This window comes from Dermacentor albipictus, unplaced genomic scaffold (assembly GCF_038994185.2).
Source record: "Dermacentor albipictus isolate Rhodes 1998 colony unplaced genomic scaffold, USDA_Dalb.pri_finalv2 scaffold_13, whole genome shotgun sequence".
Classification (NCBI taxonomy): domain Eukaryota; kingdom Metazoa; phylum Arthropoda; class Arachnida; order Ixodida; family Ixodidae; genus Dermacentor; species Dermacentor albipictus.
The window spans coordinates 9,593,930-9,616,541 of record NW_027225567.1 but is presented as its reverse complement, the minus strand read 5'-3'; the positions used below and the strand labels follow the sequence as shown (position 1 = coordinate 9,616,541).

The 22,612-nt window shown below is 46.7% G+C and overlaps 3 protein-coding genes across 11 annotated transcripts in view; 2 read left to right on the top strand and 1 right to left on the bottom strand.

The window, feature by feature from the left end:
* Positions 1–6,955: 6,955 nt before the first annotated feature.
* The window catches only part of LOC135915887 (protein arginine N-methyltransferase 7-like), a 143,401-nt gene continuing 127,744 nt past the window's right edge, over positions 6,956–22,612 (top strand). For 4 of the 9 annotated variants that reach the window (XM_070528595.1, XM_070528594.1, XM_070528598.1 and 1 more), the window contains exons 1-2: positions 7,778–9,254; positions 9,348–9,489. The gene's annotated coding sequence lies outside the window, so the exon portion shown is untranslated. Of the gene's footprint in view, positions 7,241–7,774; positions 9,255–9,347; positions 9,490–22,612 lie in introns of those variants that run through there. The other 5 variants (XM_070528600.1, XM_070528599.1, XM_070528604.1 and 2 more) reach the window with 4 other exon arrangements.
* On the top strand, positions 8,757–9,227 carry LOC139051681 (putative nuclease HARBI1). The gene has a single exon (XM_070528648.1). It carries the CDS (start codon positions 8,757–8,759, stop codon positions 9,225–9,227), a length of 471 nt encoding a protein of 156 aa, XP_070384749.1.
* Positions 12,334–13,681, bottom strand: LOC139051680 (uncharacterized). Its single transcript, XM_070528647.1, has 3 exons — positions 13,553–13,681; positions 12,917–13,162; positions 12,334–12,528 (listed from the first exon to the last, which is right to left on the bottom strand). Exons 1-3 carry the CDS (start codon positions 13,679–13,681, stop codon positions 12,334–12,336), a joined length of 570 nt encoding a protein of 189 aa, XP_070384748.1.

The window sequence follows — 22,612 nt, the reverse complement described above, 5'->3', positions numbered from 1 at the left end:
CTGTGCGACAATTAATAGAGGGGATAATGGCAACTTTGTTCCGCTCTTGCTCCTTAAACTTCTACCATCCTGGTCGCACCTTAAGTTCCTTAATTAACGTGCTTCAAGATAAAAAAAAACACTGAAACTGAATAACCTGCCTCATTAAGCCTTGTCACCAGATTTCTTACACTTTCAAGGATAAGGTGAGGATAGCTCTTGGTTGAGGCATCTCCAATTGCGTGAGTGGCAATACTGTACTTAATAAGTTTTGAATGGCTAGACCTATAATCAAGAAGGAGCTTAGAAGTTCTCAACTGATATCCCCAGCATACGTGATCCCACATAAAAGTAAGCCTGACATAAGAAGTTGCAGCACATTTTTTTTCTGGAACTTCTGAAGTGAAGTTGAAACCTTGCTATTGTTCTCTAAATAGCTTCAGTACTTCGATGACAGCTCTGTGAAAGTTATCATTTGCTCATGAAAAACAAATAATCATCCACGTATCTGAAAATTTTAAGCGCAAGCCCACTCAGGTTTTGATTATCTTCTGGTCAACATAACTTAAGATATTACTGAGCACTGGTGCAACACCGGAACCTATGCAGATGCCAGCATTCTGGACACATATTTTACTTTCCCACCAGACCAAAATTGACCTTAAATAGAAATAAAGAAGCTCCAGAAAGTTTGCAAGAAGAATTTTACACCTTTCAGCAAATTCCAGCTAACCTGTTTGCTTGTGTATGCAGTCCTTAACAAACTGCAAGAGACGCACCTGCGGCAAAGAATTGTATAAATCTTCTGCATCTATACTAAAGCCTGCCCATTTTCCCAGATTATGCTCCTGCAGGAAGTGTACAAGTCTGAAAGCTGGCAGCAAGAAATTGGTCGTTGATTCCCAGCCTGTCAAGGTGTGTCTGCAGAAATTCTGAAACATGAAGCCATGATTTATATTCCGACACAATGGTTCTGAAATGGATTCCCTAAGCTTGTGTGTTTTGCACTGAAGAAGGCGCACAAAAGAAAACCTTTTTCCACCTTAACATCATTTGAGACTGTTGTCAAACCAAACTGATTCAACTTCGTGACAGCTCAACATTTTATGTCAGCTATATTGGTATAAATTTCATTAAAATTGATGTCAGTGGCTGACACACCCTCCTCCGGAAAAGTGCTTTCCAACATGACAACACAATGCCCTTTTTTGTCTCCAAGAAACCTCCAAGTTTCTGCCCCATACGTTAGCTCAGGTAGAAGGCAATGATTCTATGCTTGATTGTACGAAATTATTATATATATATATATATATATATATATATATATATATATATATATATATATATATATATATATATAACTTTGTATTCACCATCCAGGGCCAGGGAACAAGAGAAGCCAGACACCACTGACCAATTTCTGACTAAAAGAATTAATTTTTGACCTTATACATCTTGTTTTTACTGTACATGGCCCTCACCTCCATCCAGGTTCCCAACATTTATATCTAAAAAGCTTGTCTATCACCACATACAGGGTCTGTCCTGAAAGTAATGTCAGTAAATTTATTGTGATGTGACTGTATGTCAGAGCGGTCTAACTGGTTGAAACTAGTAGTGACGGAATCCAGCTAAGCAGCGGTCCGTTAGTCAGTGTGCTCCGAACATCGGAGAGTGTCGGACGGGCCCGTCGGTGAGCTGTTTTTTATTCTTGTGCAAGTGAAAATGCAGCACTCATTAGAACAAAGATTTGCGATCAAGTTTTGTGTGAGACTTGGCAATACCGCTGCAGAAACTGTTACTATGCTCAAGACTGCTTATAAAGAACATGCCTGGTCAGATCGGCAAGTGTTTCGGTGGCACAAGGCCTTTTGGAAGGCCGGAAAGAGGGCGACGACAAGGACTGCGCTGGATGGCCATCCACGACCACTACGACTGACAATGTGACACGAGCGAGAGAACTGTTGAACCCAGACCAACGATTAAGTGTTCGTTTAATGGCCGACATGTTAAACGTTTCGAAAACCCAAGTTCATGAAATTGTCACAAACAATATCGGCATGCGGAAGGCGTGCACAAAAATGGTTCAAAAAGTGCTCACTGACAACGGAAAGTCACGCGGCATTGAAACATGCCAAGAAAATCTCAACATGTGCAAACGTGAGCGAAAATTTTTGGACAACGTCATTACAGAAGACGAGACTTCGGTATTTCAATATGACCTGGAGACCAAAAGGCAATCATCTGAGTGGCACACACACTCGTCCCCTCCCCAGAAGAAAGCCAGGATGAGCAAATCAAAGATCAAGATCATGCTCATTGTTTTTTTTCGACATCCACGGACTGGTTCATCATGAGTTTGAAGAACATGGAACCACTGTGAACTCCAAATTTTATGTGGATGTCCTTGAAAGACTGAAACGCAGGGTTCAACATATCCGGCCGGACATTGCACAGAACTGGAAGTTGCACCACGATAATGTGCTGGCCCACAGTGCCTTCATCGTCACCGACTACCTGGTTAATGCAGTGGGGCCAACGATCCCCCAGCCCCCATACAGCCCGGGCTTGGCTTCCCCCTGACTTTTTTCTGTTTCCATGCCTCAAAACACCCCTGAAAGGCAATCATTTTGGGACAGCGGACGTGATTAAAGCAGCTAGCACCACAGCATTAAAGGCCATTCCGGAGGAGGACTACCGCAATGCATTCGAGAGCTGGAAGTCTCACTGGAGCCGATGTATTGACGCAAAAGGAGTATTTTGAAGATTTTAAAACTTTTTGTAACAACAAATTCAATAAATGATTTTTAATCGCCTTACTGACATTACTCTCAGGACAGACCCTGAACATGCACCTTGAAGGTATGTATGTGGAAAGCATTTCAACCTCTGCTTGCTTTTCTGGCATGGAATAAGACGGCCTTTTGTCTCTAAACCACTTACTTTTAAACTATTCCATTTGGTTCATTTTTCTAACTTCTGCAGAGTTGCATTCACAACTTTTATAGTTAACCGGCTCCATTTTCATTTTTGCTTCCTAAAATATGCCCTCCTGTCATGCATAACTTGGAAGGCCTCCTGTTAGCAATGGGTATTGTATTTCAAGACTATCAGTGCAATGTTGCATGAAGAAAACTATTCTTGGAGTAAATTATTGTTCAGCTTGATATCATGATACTGCTGCATGGTTGTTATTTAACTCTGCAAGAGATTGATCCTGCCATCCTACCAAGAGTGCATTTCATGGGTATTACTCTCTTTCTTTTGACATTAGTTTATGAGGCTCACAGATATGTATCTGTCTCAACAATAACACCTGACATCTAATTTTGTGCAACATGCACTACATTTAATCAGATAAAAGTTGCATGTTTTGTCTCTTGGACCAGTCTGCTCAGTGGTAGGAGGTCGAGACCACAAATGAGAATGGCTGGTCAAGATCTGTGGTGTATTTCCCGTGTTATGCATCTGACAAGATTTCATGGTGGCAAGGAGACATGTCGGACCTGATGTGATCTAATTATTGTGCACTGAGTTATCAGCATGATAATATCCTTAATGCTATAAAGAGTACCTCCAGCAAGCAGTCTATATGCTTATGCCCTTTTGTTGCTTATGGCAACAAAATCCAACATCCTTTGAAACATGCTCACTTGCTGTCTGATGCACAAAATGAAGAACGCTGCCTTCTCTAAACTTATTAGCAACAAGAAAGCCACTCTGGAAGCAATTATATACATACACAGCAACACACAATAAAACCTACAAGTGGGAGAAAAAACACAAACTAGGCTTACAATAAAAGAAACCTGACACCCAACAAGTGTTACATGTTACTCAAGTATGCACATTCAACCTGAGTTAGAGAGATAGATGGTCGACTCCTGCACTCCTGTGCATGCATGTGGATACGTTAAGCCTCAGCTACTCTTTCTATATCATAACTGTCCCCATGTTTGTGAAATCTGGTGTACAACTGCAAGAACAATGATGGCTTGACAGGTGGTTTACCTTTCAATGAGTTCTATAAGGAGGATGCATCAACTCTTCCAGCCAATGTACACATTACCACATGAAAGCAGCAGCTTATAAACAACACAACACCATACAGCACAAATTATATATTTGCCACGTGTTATTAAACTTACATCATTAAAGTACATTAGAATTGGTGCTAAGGCTGGTGCACAATATATGCATATACTTTAAACAATCGTAAATAATGCAGGAGCTTGGAATATGATTGGCTATTCTCGGAACTGCTTTGATAATACAAAAGTCAAGGCTTTGTTTTTGACATCACCCACTCCAATTCGTTTTTTCTTTTTCCAATTGAAGCATTGGCAAGGTTTGTGCCATGCGCTTCGACCATGATTTTTCCTTGTTCGCGCACGGCCATGACCATAATACAATAAAATCGCCCCAGTAACGCAGTGGTCCCTGCCTACTTTTTCATATACTTTACCGCAATACATTACGTATGCTTCACCGCATAACATGACTGTATTGCGACAAAGCTGATTTTATGGAACTGACATTATGTAATGGACCTTTTGTTCTACTGCTGCTCGAATGAGCGTAAGCTCGAAAAACCACAAAATAAAGACTTGGCTTGCTGCTGGTTGATTTCTAGCTAACATTTCGAGACGTCCACGTTGTTTACAAAAACATCGTTGAAGTTTCTCGCGCTCGGACACGCTTCAAAAGGCAGCGTGACCACCTATAATTAAGGCAGTCATAAGCGGCAACGAAATCCACACAAGGTACATTAACTTCCGCAAACCTACTGGGCAGCGCCATCAATAACTGGCACATGGGCCACCCAGGAGCTGGCAAACGCTGCGATGACATCCACACAAACCACGTCGCTTTCCACAAAGCTATTGGGCAACACGATCAGTCACAGGCACAGGTGAAGTCCGCAAAACACTACATGGGAAGAACTACTACGGCCATACTCAATCACTTCGCCACAAGCTCTCACATTTAACGACATCAAATAGCTACAATCACTTCTCCACAGCCACTGACACAGGCGAAGACCGCACGGGCAGAACGGAAGCACCGATTCAGGGCTCGATCGTCGCGTTCATCGCTTTAGCGCCACCTATTTAAAAATAATATACGGAGTCAAGCCAAACCATTATTTAGCGTCTATTTGGGTGAACCTAACGCTTTCGGGCCCTAACCATTCGTACGACCAGGGCACTATAACGGTTACCCCTCCCCTTTCCACTCCTACGACCGGGTCGCAGGAACGGCGGCCAATACTACGAGCATGCGTTATGAACAAAAGATTTTCGTGGTGCCAAACGACGGGGAAAATGTGGCGATACGCATTCCTCTTGGCTGCCATTGCATATGGCTGCCCATTAGCATAATTCGCGCGGCTCGTCGCAGCAAAAATTATGGCGGAAAATCTCAGCAATGGCGGCCCTGCGCAACGTCACGCATCGTCAAAATGACGTTTACGAAACAGCCCTTCCTGTGACGCTCCTCACGAGATATTCCTTCAGCCAATCAGCAAGCTGGCATGGCGCATATCTTGAATCGCCACCACATATTCGCGCAATTGCAGATGCATTGCACTGGCTTCTGCACGCTACCGCTCACATTCTTTTTGAAGCGCTAACATCACGATATATCTGCCAAGGACCAAAAAAATGTATTAGTCCATAAAATTTGCAGCTACACGTCACGTTTCGTCATCTTGATGAAAACACAAAATTGCATTTTCACAGAATAGAGCCCATGGCCAGCCATATGCAATGGCAGCCGAGAGGAATGCGTATCGCCACATTTTACCCGTCGTTTGGTGCCACGAAAATATTTTGTTCATAACGCGTGCTCATGGTATTTGCATCGCTCTCGGGTGGTGTTGGCATTTGTGTTTGGGGCCATCATTTTTTAAAAGAACGCGTTTATACGAAATAATATTGGTTGAATATACCAAACTTTCAGCAATGTTGTCCACTTTTCACTGCTGCATTTGTATTGTAATCGAGATTAATGCCTTTTCGCACAATCAGACGTTATGGCAACTATATGGCAACGGCCTCTTTCTAATTTATAAAAGGAAATGTACGCAAGGCGGCGCCTTGAAGTTTACTCTATCCTCCCGCGGTGCGAGTAACCAGCGAAATGAATAAGAGATGGCAGTGCCGGCGCTTGCGTCGCTCTAGTGGATATCTCTGGCGCGCGCAACGCTATCGGTGATATTAGGCCGTTTCTCAGCCTGCCGAGTCGGGCTGAGTCACCTGCGTTTCACGAAATAGCGATAACGTGCGCGCATCACCACTGGTAGGTCGCGTATGTTGTCTCAAGAAAGAAAACAAGCGCGTTGGCACCACCATGCGATGACTCATTCTATTTTCCAGGGACACACATCCTAGCTACAGAAGCAGACGACGGAAGCGAGAAGCGTTTTCGACGGAATAATCGTACGCTTTGAGATAGCTGCTTTATTTTTACTGCGGATGAAAACTGTTTTGCGTTACCGATAACGCTACATTCAGTACCTTCATTTCAGTTTCTTAGGCAAAACGTCAAGTTGGCGTCACGTTACGTAAGCAAAACCGGGCCACCAGCGCCATTTTGTTAGCGTCGCGCCCACGTCACGCATCGAAGAAAATGGCGGCGGAATGTCCAGAATAGTGCCCCAGGGGTGCGATTTTGTAGGAATTCCACTTTCTGTATGCCTTTTGCCGCCATCACCGCGCAACCATTGGTCGAAAATGACCGGGCCGCGCCCATTCTGTCTGTCAATCACGCGACGTCAGGAACCCGCAAAATCCATAAACGCCATAGTGACGTTGACGCACTCATAATGCGGAGCAAGGCATGGGTTTTTTGCACGGCCAGAGGCAAGGTCTTTTTAAATGAATAAAAATGGCTGCCCCTCTCATCGCTATTGGCCGCGAGATCGACCTATAGGTGGCAGCACTGTCGCCCCGTTAGTGTGGATGCATCGCCCGTGCGGCGTGTGGAAGTGTAGGGAGCTACTGTTTTCATTTCGCGATTCTGTGCTCCGTGCCCGCAGAAAACGCTTCATTTACCATCGTGAGATTTTATTCGGTTCGGCAATGCAGCACATATTGCTCAGAGCCAGGGATAAGCTTTCACTACTATCCCGTTGACGCGGCACGTCGCCGAGAATGGCTCGTCAGGCTTCGGAACGGCAAGGCGCCTTCCAAGTATGCGATGGTGTGCAGTAAGCACTTCGACGATGGTGCGTTCAAGCGTTCGCTGACGAAAAAGGATGGCGAGTAGTCCAATCTGATATCACGTTTGGGAATCCTAATCGGCAATCTGGGCATTAATGTTTGCTGCATGCGTAGTTGCTGTGCGTGTGAAGATCGTTGCAGTCCGCGAAAGTTCGTGTCGGCGTGGCCTGGGATGCCAGTAATGAGTTGCCTGTGCTTTTATATACTTCCGCAAGTAAATTAACCGTGTGTCCACGCATGCAATTTATTTAATAAACTTCATGCGCCGCCTGCGCAGTGAATTCAAGGTTCGCGCTCAGCTGGGAGTCCGTTTAAACGACCGTCACCGAGCGTGACTAGTTGTCACGTTTTTCGTTGTCTTTCCTCAGCCACGGGAACTGTTCTCTGTGTTCATAAGTGTAAATACGAGCACCGAAACACGGAAAGTGTGTACGCATGATCTCGTACAGATTAAACAGTGTCGTTTCGCGAGCCAACAGCGGATGGTCCATTAAGCGATGAACGAACATGCGCGAGCGAATTTATTGCTACTGCTCATATTGATATATTTTTTTCTGTCTTTTATAGGGGGGGGGGGGCGGAAAAAATTGAAGCCCGATGCACTGCATTCCAGCACCACTGCAAATTCAAGTGCCTGCATGCGAAAGTAATTAAAGGGATCTAATGATTATGATACAACATAAATTATATGTTGCATGCTTTATTTGAGCTTCGTGTAACGGTTGCAACTGGTTATAAAGCGACTCGAAAACATTTTACAATGGTAGTAACACTCTGAAACTAACTCGCGATTTCGTAGGTCTGGCTAAAAACAAAAATTGATAAAGCTACATAAGTTCTCTAAATTTATCGCATAACGTAAACACATCGCAAATCAGCGAGTCAGCTTAGTGTGATGTAATGTAAACAAATCGCGATACGCGCCGCGACCAACTACATCCGAACAACTTGAGGCAATACTTTACCCTGCAGGGCATGTGCAGTTCAATTCTGCTATTTTTGTCTCGTAGGTAAAATTCAAATCGACTCGGTGTGGGTCTTTACTAAGCGCGGACGACTGCAGCACGAATGCGATAACGTGCACAGGACCGTCACAGCAGCAGGCGGAAGCGACGGCACTACACTCAATGATGTGGCCCGCCGCAACGACTTGGTCGCCTTCGACGAGACACCTGACACCGTCCCTAACATGGTTGAGAATTGTGCTTAGAGGCAAGGGTGCTGTAAAACGGAAAAAGAACGCATGTTAACCTCACAACACGTTGACAGGAGGCGAGCGCACATGGTGTGGTCGCGTTAAGCAAATGCTTTTCGCATCAATACACTAAAAACGTACAGCGATTTACTTTACGAATTTCCGTTACAAAAATGAAAGAATAACAGGTTGAGACGTTACTAACCATCGAACAAACCGTGCTCGTCAACATCCATCGTTATTTCGCGAACTACGATCGCTGCACACTGCGGCTGGAGCGGCGACGGGCCACCGGTATCCACACTTAGGAGCTTCGTCACCTCGCCGCTAGGAGCCGACTCTGTTCGATCTCGAGGCCAATGGCCGTGGCTCTTCGCCGTAGCCGACGTGAACCCGGTGAGCCAGACGACGAGTTTGACATGCCGGATGACCATTTTCGGCGGCGTTTTCGCCTCTCGAAGGGAACGTTGTGGTTGTGCGAGGAACTGGCGGGGGAATTAGAAGCGGAGCTAGCGACGGGACTGTCGGTGGAGCGGAAATTCTTCTGTGCGCTGCGCTTCTTTGCCACCGGGAGCTTCCAAGCGTCCGTTGGGAGTGAGGAGAGGATCCGTGTGTCGCAATCGACGGTCAGCGAGTGCGTGCGACGGGTGGCAGAGGCTGTCGTGAACGCAGGGGCCCGCAACAAGTGGGTCCATTTTCAAAAGACAGCCGTGAAGGAGGGTTTCCTTCGGCGCGGCGCTATACCCGACGTCATAGGATGCGTCGACGGCAGCCTCGTAGCCATTATCGCCCCCAAGGGTGAGCGCAAGGCTACGTTCATGTGCCGCTAGGTTAACTACGCCCTCAACTGCATGTTCGTAAGTAAAATTCACGTTTTCTGGTGCCGATCCTTCTTGAAAGTTATGTTGCGCTCGTCAACGGGCACTTTCTCTTTTTACGTTTTACCTCAGATCTGCGACGCAGACATGAAGATATTGGCCTTGGACTCTCTGCGACCGGGGTCGGGCCATGACGTTTTCGTCTGGCGGACGACATGGTTGCGCCGGCGGTTCCAAGCGGGGGGCATGGTGAATCCCGGGGAATACCTCCTCGGTGAGAAAAAAACATTTTTTTTTTTGGCGCAGTCGCACTTCAGTAGCGCAGAACGCCACGTCCGCTCCAACCCAAACATTTACCCAAACTACAAGAACATGAGTAAGTCGGGAGGGAAAAAAGAAAATGAAGACATTGACGGCCACCATTGGCAATGTTCGAAGTGTTAAGTTACAAGCACATTATGTGTCTGCGAAGAGTAGACGAAAGCGACACATGTTAGTGCTGACTGCACCCAGTGCCTGCCAGAAGCAGAAGAAATGAACACACGTTAGTGCTACTGCTACTACTATCATTGATAGTACCAACAAGTGTTGATTTCTTGTTTGTGGCAGGCACCGAGTAGTGCACTTGTAAATTGGTTAAGAGTTTGTGTCGGGTATGGAGCTGCTCAACTCATGCATTTACTTGGGACTCGCAACCCTTAAGTCTACCTTTGTTGAATGATGCTGTAGCTTTCCTCATTTGACAACTTGCCTCTCGTCAGAGGAGTACTCAACATACTATTTCCATCTTCGTGCTGGTGACAGTGGCTATCCCTTGGAGCCATGGCTCCTTACCCCAGTTCCCGGCCATCCTTTAGTGCAGACAGCCGAGGGGCAGTACAACACAGCACATGCCACCATGCGTTCCGTAGTGGAGAGGTGCATTGGGCTCAGCCGTTTTCGCTGTCTTCAGCGATATCGCACCCTCCTCTACGAGCCGGAACGTGCAGCCAACATTGTCATGCCATGTGCTGTGTTGCACAACCTTCGCCTTTCTAAAGGTGACATAGAATCAGGCAATGACAGCGATGACGACAGCAGCAGCGGCAGTAGTAGTGAGCTCGACAATAATGGCGACCCCATGCCGCACAGTCTGCCCCGAAACACGGGGTCTAGCATGCATTATTTGAGAGGGTGGGCTGTTCGCAACACTGTGATTGGCATGTTTGGCACAACCCGTGCGCAGCACATGCGTTACCTGAGGAGTGTGCGGCGGCACCTGCGACGTCAACAGCAGTGTCAGCATCGCTAGGTGCATGCACACAGTTTTAAATAATTGCATTGTCCATTTCCTGCTGTGAAATTGCAGATTCATTTTCCGTGCTACGTTGTAGTTGATGTGTGCACAGTGGAAAGCATTCATGATTTGTTGAGAAATGTAAAAGTTGCGTAGTCAAGGGTTATGTAAAGCCTGCATTTATAGTACGTGAAACAGTATCTTTAGTGGCGACATATAAGATTGAAAGCAAGCTAAAAATAAGTGCATTTTCAAAGTGTCTGCCGCAATTTGCTTGTTGCTGCTGTTGTCATCTAGATGCATGTACCCTGAAGAATTTTCATTCTTACTCGTATCCCCTTACGCATTGATGGACATAAGCGCCTGTCTCCTCACTTTCTACTAGCGCAGAGAAGCTCACAAAAGCCAAAATGTACAGTGCAGATCACACCTTCTGCTCCATGGAACGTGCTGTTGCACGCGCAGCTTCTAGGTCCTCTACCATTTTGTCTTGCAACAACAGCAAAGTTCCTTTCTAGTGACGAAAATGCCGTTCAACTGGTCATCCGACATGTCAAACGCTGTGGCTCCCATGAAGTCTGTGCACGCGTGAGCAGTTGATAGATTTCAACAGAGTGACCTCACTTGTATATAGCAGAACTCAGCAATGTTATACAGTAATATTTGTACAGTGCAAGCTAGCACTAGAAATGTGGTTGCGATGTGTAAATAAAAGCACTAGAGGAAAACCGCACCTTTCTGTATTTCAGCCTTCAACATACCCTTTTCTTTACAGTAACACTTGTTTATGTACACATCACATGCGACAGTCTCTACATTGAAGAAGTGTGAGAATCATGAGTACTCAGTAGTAGAGACATTATGCAACAAATCACAGACACGTTGGAATAAATATTGCATCACATTGTTCTTGCATCTAAAAGATTCACAGGTAACTGCATCATAAAATATCATAGGTAACGGCATGCATCGTTTAAGAAAACTGTTGTACACTGCACAAGTACACAGTAATAGCAACTGGCTTAAACTGCACCAGAAAGAAAAATGAGTAGGTGCTTAAATCACACGCACACCGAATATTTATCACAGCGAAATGTACAGGTACATCACTACATGTGAAAGGAACATGCTGTTGTGGCGCTCTGAAACTGAAAGAGCCATAACATCATATTTGATATTCAGTAAGAGAAACTGCCCAAATATTGCAGACGAACTGCACCACAAGGGCTCAACATACAGTGTATCACAACCTGAAAGATCACTGAATGACAAGAAAACTTTTGATAATGAGACAGATGTACAAGAAAAGAGACATTCCAGCTCTGTAGGTAGCGACACAAACAAATATGCATATGCAACAAACAAAAAATAAACATTACAAATGAAAAGAAGGAGCATAGGCAAGGAATTTTCATAACATTTTTTTCTTTCTTGCTGTGTATATTGACAGCTTGCTTTCGACATTGTATTAATGCCTGAAACTGTCACCATTCGATGACAAGGATTAAATGGTAGAACACTTGCAATGTGGCGTCGTGCTTAAATTCACATGACAATGACTAGGCACCTCCAAATTGCATTGCCACCGTCGGGATGCCCGCCCACACCAGGCCTACTGGCACTTGTGCAGGTGAGCTTGATGGTGTGCACGCTCTTACTGCTGAAGTATAACTTCAAGAAAAAATTCATGCTGCAGTGGCTATGCTACTTGTGGTTGTATTAAAGGGTGACTTCAGCAATTACTTATTTGCAAACTAGCAATATTCGCCCTTCATATCATTAATACATCAGTAAATTTTAAGATAAGTTACAAATTCCTTGCCTATGCTACCTTTGCTTCCTTTAATTATGTGGGGCCTGAGAGCGGGGAGAGGCTTGGCTGCCACCATGCCCCAGTGCAGCCAGCAGCAGCTGAAGCAGGCGCTCGTTGATCTCGTGCGACCGACGCGCCACTTCGAGGTGCAGCGGCTGCACTTCCCGCATACCTGCCACCGCCTCCCTAAGGTGCCGCAGGCTCTGCATGTGGGCCTCGTGGTGCTGTTAGCAAAGATGTGGAATTAGTTTAATTACAGAAGCTCAGTAACAAGGCCTACGTGTGTTGCATTCATCCGCATTTGCAGGCTATTGTCTTGTCATTGTATATTCAAACACTGGAAATATCTTTCTGGCCCATCAAACATGTGCCGTCCCATTCCATTAAGATGTGTTACCTTGCTATACCTGCTTCCTTGAACTTAACGCCACTTTTTCTTTCTGCCACATAATTGCGTAGATATTTACACATGTTATATCACGCTAATTTGTACTAGATATCACCACAGCACTACACGTATACGTTATGCTTGTTCACTGATTAATATAATTTTTAGAGAGGTCATATGCTGATCAATTTCATATGCAGAAAAATATACATCTGTGGCCTTACACATAACTGCTGGTTTTGCTCGAGCATTTGTTGGCGGAAGCGGGCCTCCTCTTGAGCTCTGGCTTCCACCAACTGACCCTGTCGAACGTATTTGGCAGTAGCTGTCACCACGGCACCCTCGCGCTCCTGCTGCCTGGGCTGTCTACGGGGTGCCTGTGGCTCTCGAGGGGCAGGCTGCGGCACCTGGGGGGTAGGCTGCAGCACCTGGGGGGTTGGCTGCGGCACCTGGGGAGTTGGCTGCGGCACCTGGGTGGTAGCCGGTGGCTCTTCACGCAAGACAAAAGCAAAGACTGCTCATTCACTGTTATCCGACCCACACAGCTTGATTGTCCTAACCAGTCACTTTGAAATGTCATTGTAGCTGCATAGCTACAATAATGATACACACAACAGGTAGTTAGAGCAAAAGATGCCACAGAAAGTTGCTGGTAGCAGTAACCTATAAGAAGCACAAGGAATCTATATTACAACATCATGTCATTTGTAGGCTTGCATTTCTCCTCCATGAATAAGAGCTGGATGCTGGACACAATGGTAATAACAGCACACTGACGTGCTTTACTTCATAGCAAGATCATACAGCAACTGCAAACAATGCCACTGCAAGCTAGGTCACTGCCTTTCGTGTAAGGCCACTTGGCCCAGCAACAGCTGCAGGGCCCCACACCACGAAGGCAGGTGTCGCTGGTGGATGTCTGCGGGAACCGCTGGGCCCTGCAGCTTCCTCCGAATTTGTGTCCTGCAGTCAGAGTAGTGTTCAGACATTGCTAACAGTGTGTGCAATGCGCATCATGTACACATGTTGCTTCTCAGAGTACATAACCTATATTGCCACTTGCACACAAAAAAAGAAAGGGCTTAAAACATTTTGCAATATTGTGTTACAATGTAAACTTGAAAATTTGTGAGGTCACAGCAGGTCACACAACACTTTTTATATCCAATGTACGTACCTCGCTATCGGCTAAGAAATGGGGGGGGGGGGAACAAGGACCCCTCCTGTCCTCATAAGGACGCCGAGGACGTGGCCGTCGACGCCACCCACTTTGTCACCTCCAGTAGCCCTGGAAACACGGCAACAACAACGACAACCTGAAACGACGTTACTGTCAGCATCATTAGAAAGCTCACCTCTTCTCGCTCGCCGCCCTGGCCGCTTCTTTTTTCGCTTTATGGGCCATCTTGGCCCAATGGTTGCGCCAATGACTGGTGGTCTTTACGGCTGGTGCCTGTGAGTTAAGGACCGCCGCCACCTCCTCCCACAGTTCGTTTTTTCTAGCCGCAGTCATACGTGGCCAGAACTCTGTAGAAGCTCTCATCAGGTATGGGTGCTGCTCGATGAACTGCACGAGAATAGCCGCCTGCTCTTTTGACACCCACAGCCCTTTTGCTGCCATTTTCTCTTTGTCAACTTGGGAATTTCAGCCGGCCCGCAGCACAGTAAGAAATTTAGAGGCAAACATTCTGTCTAAGCTAAGCGCCTGCATAAACTGCTCACGATTTAATTATTTCTGCCTGTTTATACCTCTAATGTAAAAAAAAAGGTGAAGTCGCTACTCGCATTTAACGTTGTAGCAGCTTCTTTCTCGGAGCGTATCAGTGCAGGAAGGATTACCGTTGCTGCGATAACTTTGACGAAGCTATTGTTCTGTCCTGGCGGTGCCCTACTGAAAGGTGCTGATGAGTGCCTTGACAGTTCTTGATCCATTATGTTGCAAAGTTTGACCTCGGGTGCTACGGATAATTCTCCTTGGCCCTTACTAAAGAGGAAATTATCACGTCAGATATGCAGCGAAGACCACACGACAATGCAAGCACTACACGAGCAATAGTTACTCACCTCAATCCTGTATCTCAAGGGGGGGGGGGAGGGGCAATTACGGACACGCTAGGGGCTGTCAGCTGTTTGGGTAAACAGAGGCTGCCATTTTGCATGCACTCACCAGCATGGATTGGATGCACATAGACTACTATGTGGCTACGGCTTCAAAAATAGAGTACTTGCGTTTGCATTTCTTCGGGCTGCGGCAGCTTTTGCGTTGTAAGGTAAGAAAATGAATTTGCTTTACGCAGTATGGAAGTCCGCTTTTATTAAGTGCTGTTTTACAAAACAAATTTGCTATACAGCCCCGGAAAAAGAGAAGAGAACACAAAAGAAACATCCGGCCACTGAAGGGAGCTTCTGATTGGACGATCCAAGAAATGTCGTGCTTACGCAACCACAATTTCCAAAATCGCTGACATCACGCAAAACAGCATTGGAATGGAAAAAGTCATTTCTACAAAATCTCACCCCAGAAAGCAAGAAATAGCGTTTTAATGCAATAAAAAGACATAACTGCTTGGACTCGATCTTCCGACCTACAGATCCCAAGCGCGGCACTTTACCACTACGCAACGCCAGCAGACGAACTTAAGCGGATAATTTGCCATGTCAAAATTGAGAAGTAGTTTTAGTTTCGCAGAGCTAGGTCTCGCATAGACATGGTAGATGCGCTATCGCCAAGCAACTAAAACTTACGCCTGTACTACAAACAAAAATTTGCTGTCCGTATTCAGTAGCATGCTGGGAATGCTACAAGATCGATTTTCGCTTGCGATTGGTATTTTAACTTCGAAAAAAAGTCCTAAATGAACCGCTGACCCGGACACTGTAAGGGCTGTTACTGCCGATTTCGACAGCCATTTCTCGTTCTTCATGCGGTGGATATGCAAAGTTTTCTTAGTTCAGTGATACCTTTCAGTCAACACGTCTGTCTAGCCATATATTTTCGTCAGAGAAGCGCAGGCTAGCACTGGAAGCCTTCGGCAATAGCACATATAACTGTGTTTATGACGCGTCACATCGGCGGTCATCGCTTCTTGTGCTGGCACTGTAGACATGAAAAAGTTGTTCATTTAAGAACACCGATGCGAAAGCTGTAATATAGATTGATTCATTCTTGTTAGACTTCTTGATTCCTGAGCCCAGACGTGCCGATAGCGTGAAGACGGACTCGGCGGATACGCTAGGCCTAAGCTTCGGTGGGGACCGATCTCGGCACGGGTAGCTGGCGAAAGCTAAAGTGTGTGTATTTGAGCCTCAGCACTTTTTTTAGTGCAATAGGGAGAGTGGAAGCTCATGAATCACCTGTTTGTTATCGGCGTGATAATATCAGCCAGCGATAGCCTTGGAACTCGGGGTCCGTCCGCGCGCGTCTGAACGACTTCTGCATTTCATGTCCACTCTACAACACTGCGACAACGTCGACAACTCCCAGTCATGTTACGTGCGAACAACTAACCAACGCGACGTCCTCTGCGTTTGCGTGGTTGCGTTCAAGAATTTAGCTATCCACCCAGTCAAAAGGGAAACTGAAAAAAAAAAAAAACCGAAAGGGATCTTAAGTGTCAAATGTCCATGAACAAACAGAGCAGCTCACGCACCTTTATTCCAAGCTGCGTCACGAAACAGCGTTTTATGACCCCAAGATATAGCGTTATTTAGGACAAGAGACTAGTATCAAGCGATGAGATTGTATAAAACATTTAATATTCAGCAGCACTCGTCCTTGCGTACTGGAACCAGCGCGCCACAAACACAACCAGCGCAGTTTGCAATGCGAACCAGCGAACTGCAGCGAGAACCAGCGCCTGTACAGCACGAACCAGTGTGCCCCAGCGTCATGGCAGTAGAACCACCGCCTCTTCCAGTGTGACCCAGTGAGTCCCAGCGAGCGCCAGCGTATCCAGTGCGATCCAGTGCCAAAAAACACTGGTTTCACACTGGACGACACTGGTTTTTACAATAGGGCCAGCAACGTTCGAACGTATGATGGACTCTTTGCTTCAAGGATTCAAATGCTCAACATGCTTCTGCTACCTAGACGACGTTCTCATGTTATGGCCTACATTTGAGACACACCTTGAGCGCTTATCAGCTGTTCAAGACTTCTGCGAGGCTGGGCTCCAACTAAATTCATCGAAGTGTCACTTCGGTCGTCGGCAGATTTCAGTGCTAGGCCACCTCATCGACACTTCCGGTATTTAACCAGGGCCGGAGAAAATTCGTGCTGTCACGTCTTTTCCGGTACCTCAGTCTGTCAAAGACGTCCGAAGTTTTCTAGGACTCTGCTCCTACTCCCGACGCTTCGTTAAAGACTTTGCATCAATTGCCCGACCACTTACTGCTCTTCTGAAGGACATCGTGCTTGCGTGGGGCCCCGCTCAATCTGCCACGTGAGCCAACCTCACCAACATTTTCACCACGCCACCTGTGCTGGCCCATTTCGACCCGTACTTTCCTAAAGAGGTGCGTACCGATGCCAGTGGTCACGGTATTAGAGCCGTCTTAGCCCAGCGCCAAAAGGGATAAGATCGTGTTATCGCCTACGTTAGCCACCTCCTCACAGCTGCGGATAATAACTATTCTATTACAGATCGTGAATGCCTGGCTCTTGTCTGGGCAGTTTCTAAATTCCACCGGTAGTTTTATGGCATGCACTTCTCTGTAATCATGGACCACCACGTGCTCTGCTAACTTTCCTCGCTCAAAGATCCTACCGGCCGGCTCGGTGGCTAGGCTCTGATGCTGCAAGAATATTGCTATGAAGTAGTGTACAACTCGAGCTGATTACATCAAGACGCAGACAGTTTATCACGCTATTTAGTGAACGAACCACCTGCCTATCCTGACCCCGATGCCGACGCTTGCGTCTTCTCCATTTCTTAGCTGCTACATACCCGACACCAAAGTGTCACTTTTGCCCTGTCCCGATGGCAGATCTCTCCCATATCATGTGGCAATGCTCCATCAAAACTCTCCCTCGCACGCTCAAACTATTAATTAGTAGCAAGGAGCTGTGGAAGACTGCCCTGCGCCGCCCCGATCCCACCCTACAGGATCGAGTCCTGAGGCGGGCTGAGGAGGTAGCGGAGGCCTCCTCCTCAGGAGGTAGCGGAGACCTCCCTCTCTCCTCAAGTTGATGTTCCGCGCCTGTCTTGTGTGTTCCTTCTTCGTCCTTTGTATTTGTGCGGTTACATGATGCATTCCTCTCTCCCCCTCCGGCCCCTTCCCTTCTTAACAGGAAAACCGCTGCTACACGTTGCCGACGAGCAGCGCCGTGATGCCACCTTGCGCACCATCATTGATGGCTTGGAATCTTCCTCTTCTGATTCGACCGTTCATCAGTTTGTCCTCCGGGATTGTGTATTATGCCACCACAATGTACACCACGATGCTCCTGCCCTACCCCTCGTCATTCCCAAGCACGTCCGGTCAGCTGTTCTCCAAGAACTTCACGAGTTACCAACAGTAGGTCACCTTGACGCCTCCTGCAACTGCGACCAGATTCGCCAACGCTTCTTTTGGCCAGGCCTTGCCCGCTCCGTCCGGAAATATGTTGCGGCGTGTGAGCAATGCCAGCCCCGAAAAACACCATTGACGCTCCCTGTCGGGTACCTTCAAGTGCTCGACATTCCTTCGGAAGCGTTCTTTCGCGTTATCATTGACTTACTTGGCCCATTCCCTCTATCCACGTCTGGCAAAAAATGGGTTGCCGTGGCGAGTGATTACGCCATGCGCTACGCCATCACCAGAGCACTTCCAACAAGCTGCGCCACAGATGTCACCGATTTTCTTTTAAGCGGCGTCATTCTGCAGCATGGTGCTCCACACCAACTGCTCACTGACCATGGTCGGACATTTCATTCTAAAGTCATCGCCGACATCCTGCAGTCCTGCTCAACCAAGCACAAGCTTACTACCTCTTACCATACCCAGACTAGTGGTCTCACGGAGCGTCTGAATCGCGCACTGACATGCCTGCAAAGTATGTCTCCTCCGACCATGCTGATTGGGACCTCTTGCCCTACCCTCTGTCGTTTTGCATAATATTCTTCGTGTCACGACATTTCCGGTTATCCCCCTTTTTTCTGTTGTTTGGCACAGAACCCACATTGCCACTGGAAATATTCCTTCCATCCACCACAGCAGAGACCAATGAGTATGCACTTGACGCCATCACCAAGGCAGCCCAAGCACGCGAAATTGCCCGCGCTCGCCTCCTGAGCTCCCAAGAGAAGCAACGGCGTTTGTACGATCGGCAACAAAGAAACGTCCACTTTTAGCCTGGATCTTTGGTACTCCTGTGGTCCCCGACTCATCACGTTGGCCTTTCAGAAAAACTCCTGCCTCTGTACACAGGCCCATATCAAGTGCTGCGTGCCATGACTCCAGTCACGAAATCGCCCCAGTCGGTACCAGTGCCTCATCTGCCCCGAATTACACTGACGTTGAGCATGTCGCACGCCTCAAACCATATTACCCTCCTGTTATCACCGGTATTTGGACACAACGGGATGGTGCTTTTATTGCGAAAGCAATACTGCTCGCACTTTCAGCCCATCGGTGGTCGTGGCGCCTCCTTACACAGTTGCGCGTCACGTGACCGTGTGACGTCACGCCAGACCGAGAGACGGGGCCCCAGCTCGCGGCATCGATGGTGGAGGCGAAGCCTTGTGCGCCGCTGCTGCGGCGCTACCGAGAGAGGGCGCTCGCTGGTGTGACGTCACGCTAGAAGGATAAATGGGGCTACAGCTCGGCTCCTCGCAGTGGTCGGCGCGCTGCCTTGCGCTATGTCAGATGATGTATAGCCATAAGTTTAACAAAGGGCAACCATGTCCACACCATCAGCCGAACCAAGGCGCAGCCAAGGGTATTGCTTTCGCAATCTTTTAGGCTTAACCAAGCTAAGCCTTCAGCGAACTTTTTCCGCCGGCGATAATGACACATGCACATTGCGTAAACGTGAACAAAGGTGGTTAACCGAGGGGCCCGATTTTTATTACTCATATCATATGACATCAAACGCAGACACCAAGGACAACATAGGGGAAATTGCTTTTCCTTAATAAATCAAATATACAAACGATAAATGATTGGAAACAAAAGTGGATGAAAAACAACCAGCGCAGGTAGAAAACGATCCCACAGCCTTTAGCATGCGGAGGCTGTGGGATCGTTGCTGCCTTTGACAGCTGACAGTGAATTCGTGGCAAGCAAAACAGCCCGGTGGAAAGATGGCAAAGAAAAAAGCGGAGGCTACTGTTAGTAATCAAGGCACGAACCTTCCTTACCTCAGATTTATGTGCCTTAGGGACTCAGGTAAGTGAAGGTTGTTGGATGCACTGCCAGAGTGAACAATGCTCGACAGAAGAATGTGTGCCTGCGCATCCCTCTAACGGCTGATGGTCGCACGTAGTCTCAGTCAATGCACTAGCCACACGCGTACGCGCGTGCTGTTCGGCACAGCGCGGCAACTACCACAGAACTTCGTTTCCGTGAGGCTTCACTTATTGTGAGAACAATATGTATCGGGCTGCAGTAAGTGTATCTAAATGCCTAACGACGTTCTCTTCTGCTGGCCTCCTCGTCAGCATGCTGTGGCTCGTCACACATCAATACTGCGCGCGGCACTCTAAAAATTCCTTAAATAAAGCAAAACAATTAGCAAATCCACGACCACCATACATGTTTGTTCTCATAAAGTGCAGATGGGCTAGCCGTAGGTGAATGTGTCGGGTGGTACGCAAAGTGTGCGGTCATTCATCGCCCGTGCTTTCTCACCACGTAGTGATAATGAACACATTTATTTTCGTAGAAGCGGGCTAACGTGGCGGGGACCGGCCTCGGTGTCTAATTTGAAAGGTTCATTATGAATTTATTTCAGCGCCTGAACACAATACTCGAACAAAATTACTTTGGCAACGGTATCACGACTGAGTTTGTTGGTCGGATCACTACGGCGCGCACACGTCCGCACAGCTCAATATTTCTAAGAAGAGCGGCAGGCGGTAAAGTAAATTTCTCGACCATACGTGTTCAATTTAAAATGACTTTTTTTTTTCATTCAAATGCCTGCCATGATAAGAAACCCAAGAATCAGTTCGAATTTTCCGTTAGTCCAAATTACGTCAGTTGGAAACTTTGGGATCCCACTGCACCTGCTAAGCTTTGGAAAGCGGAACGCAGCAGTTTATGGCATCGATTTCACCTTCTGTTCATGTTTCATTACTTGGTGTTAATAAACCTAAGCGTTTGTATCAACATGTTTAGCAGGACCGATATCATGCTGCAATATAGAACTATTAAAGCCGGTTTTATTACAACTTTGAAGCAGCCTTTAAGAACTCCGAGAAATTCATCCTAATAAAAGGAGTAGTGTAGCTGTGATAACCAATTTTATTGAGGTGCTTCAGATTTAGGATGTTCTCTCCCAAAGGTGAGGGCTTTCTACAAAAATGCTTCTCCAACTTTGCAATTTGCTGCTCCAGAGATTAATTTCTTCTCGGCTCCACATTTAAACTATTGTCATCCACAACCAAAGTATTTGTTCCAAAATATTGTACAAAAGTTGCTGAAGCAGTCCCACCCCTTGTGAAATGTTTAACAAAATTACGCACAGGAAACACGCTCGTGCAAAACTTGGATTGATTAAGACATGGCCAAGAGAGAAGAGTGTTAGAAATAATGAAAAATTAATCATGCATTGCTTGTAGAATAACTGACAGCCAAGAAGCTAGCTCGTGGAGCAGGGTCCACTATCCAGGAATTTCTTATGGGTCCAACCGAATTCTCCGTGCATTTCTACCTTTTCGTTTCTTTTACAGCCAATCTGTTCATGGCTAGGCTTCCGTGCATTTTTGGTGTCCGTCAACAAATCTGTGGCAGAAAAATCTATCATCATTAGCAGTGGCTAGTGCCACTGCTCGAGCGTCCGTCGTCATCGTCTTTTTCCACAGCTGGCTTTGTTACCGCTTATCGTGCCAGCGTTTCCATGTGAAGGCGCTGACGACGCTCCCGCCTCCCTTTGCGAAGACGCCGAAGGCACTGGCCCACTACACGCCGGCGCGATGATTTCGGTTTTAAATTCTTTGCCTCAATATACCGTGAAATGAAAACACGAATGTATAACACGAATGAAGGTGGATGTATAAAAATAGTGTGTATGTGTACCTCTTGTCACAATGGCCACCAATCAAGACAGTAAATGTACCTTAGTTCGAAATTCTGTGTCACCTTTTTTTCGTTTGCTACACAGCTTCGCTGGTCGTCCAGCTTCGCAGAGTGGACTGGCTCGTGTTTTTTTTAGTTTATTATCATTGATTCTTCGCGCTACTAGGACATTTACTTAAAGTACAATTTCACTTTTTGCAGTCCTTACTTTAAAGTACTCTTGAAAATTTATTTTTGAACATAGCTTGAAATAGTCCATCCATTTCTTGGCCAATCCCCCATGGTGGGCACGAGACACACATTCCATGGACAGCAACATAGCACGAGAGGAAGATGGAGATGCAACCTCTACGTGCTGCCACGTCAGTAGTTCGGATCTGCTCGCCTCGACAGAGCAACCGTTTCGTTGACCTACAGTGGTGTTTTGGCTGAGTATCGGGTGGTTTCAGGTGTCTCACTAACATTATTTTAGTTCCTGGTTGATTGGCATTCCTTGCGTCAGCCGTCTTGGGCTGACGTCGACCGATTCTCCTGACCAGGCACGATCCACCTGGTCAGCATCCCTGCCACCTAATGAATTGCCTCTAGATGTATTTTTTCGCAGTGGCGTCAGCACCATTCCTGTTGCGCTTGTGCCTACCAGTGGAGGTTCCATCAGGATCACGAATCCACAAGCTGTCCAGAAAGCATTTAACACCACG

Excerpts from the sequence above, each read along its gene's own strand:
- LOC139051681 (XM_070528648.1), top strand. The coding sequence starts at position 8,757 with ATGGCCGTGGCTCTTCGCCGTAGCCGACGTGAACCCGGTGAGCCAGAC.
- LOC139051680 (XM_070528647.1), bottom strand. The coding sequence starts at position 13,681 with ATGTCTGAACACTACTCTGACTGCAGGACACAAATTCGGAGGAAGCTG. Across the intron at positions 13,163-13,552 it reads TGCAGCTGTTGCTGGGCCAA|GTGCCGCAGCCAACTCCCCA; the intron begins GTGGCCTTACAC and ends GCTACCACCCAG. Across the intron at positions 12,529-12,916 it reads AGCAAAACCAGCAGTTATGT|CACCACGAGGCCCACATGCA; the intron begins GTAAGGCCACAG and ends CTTTGCTAACAG.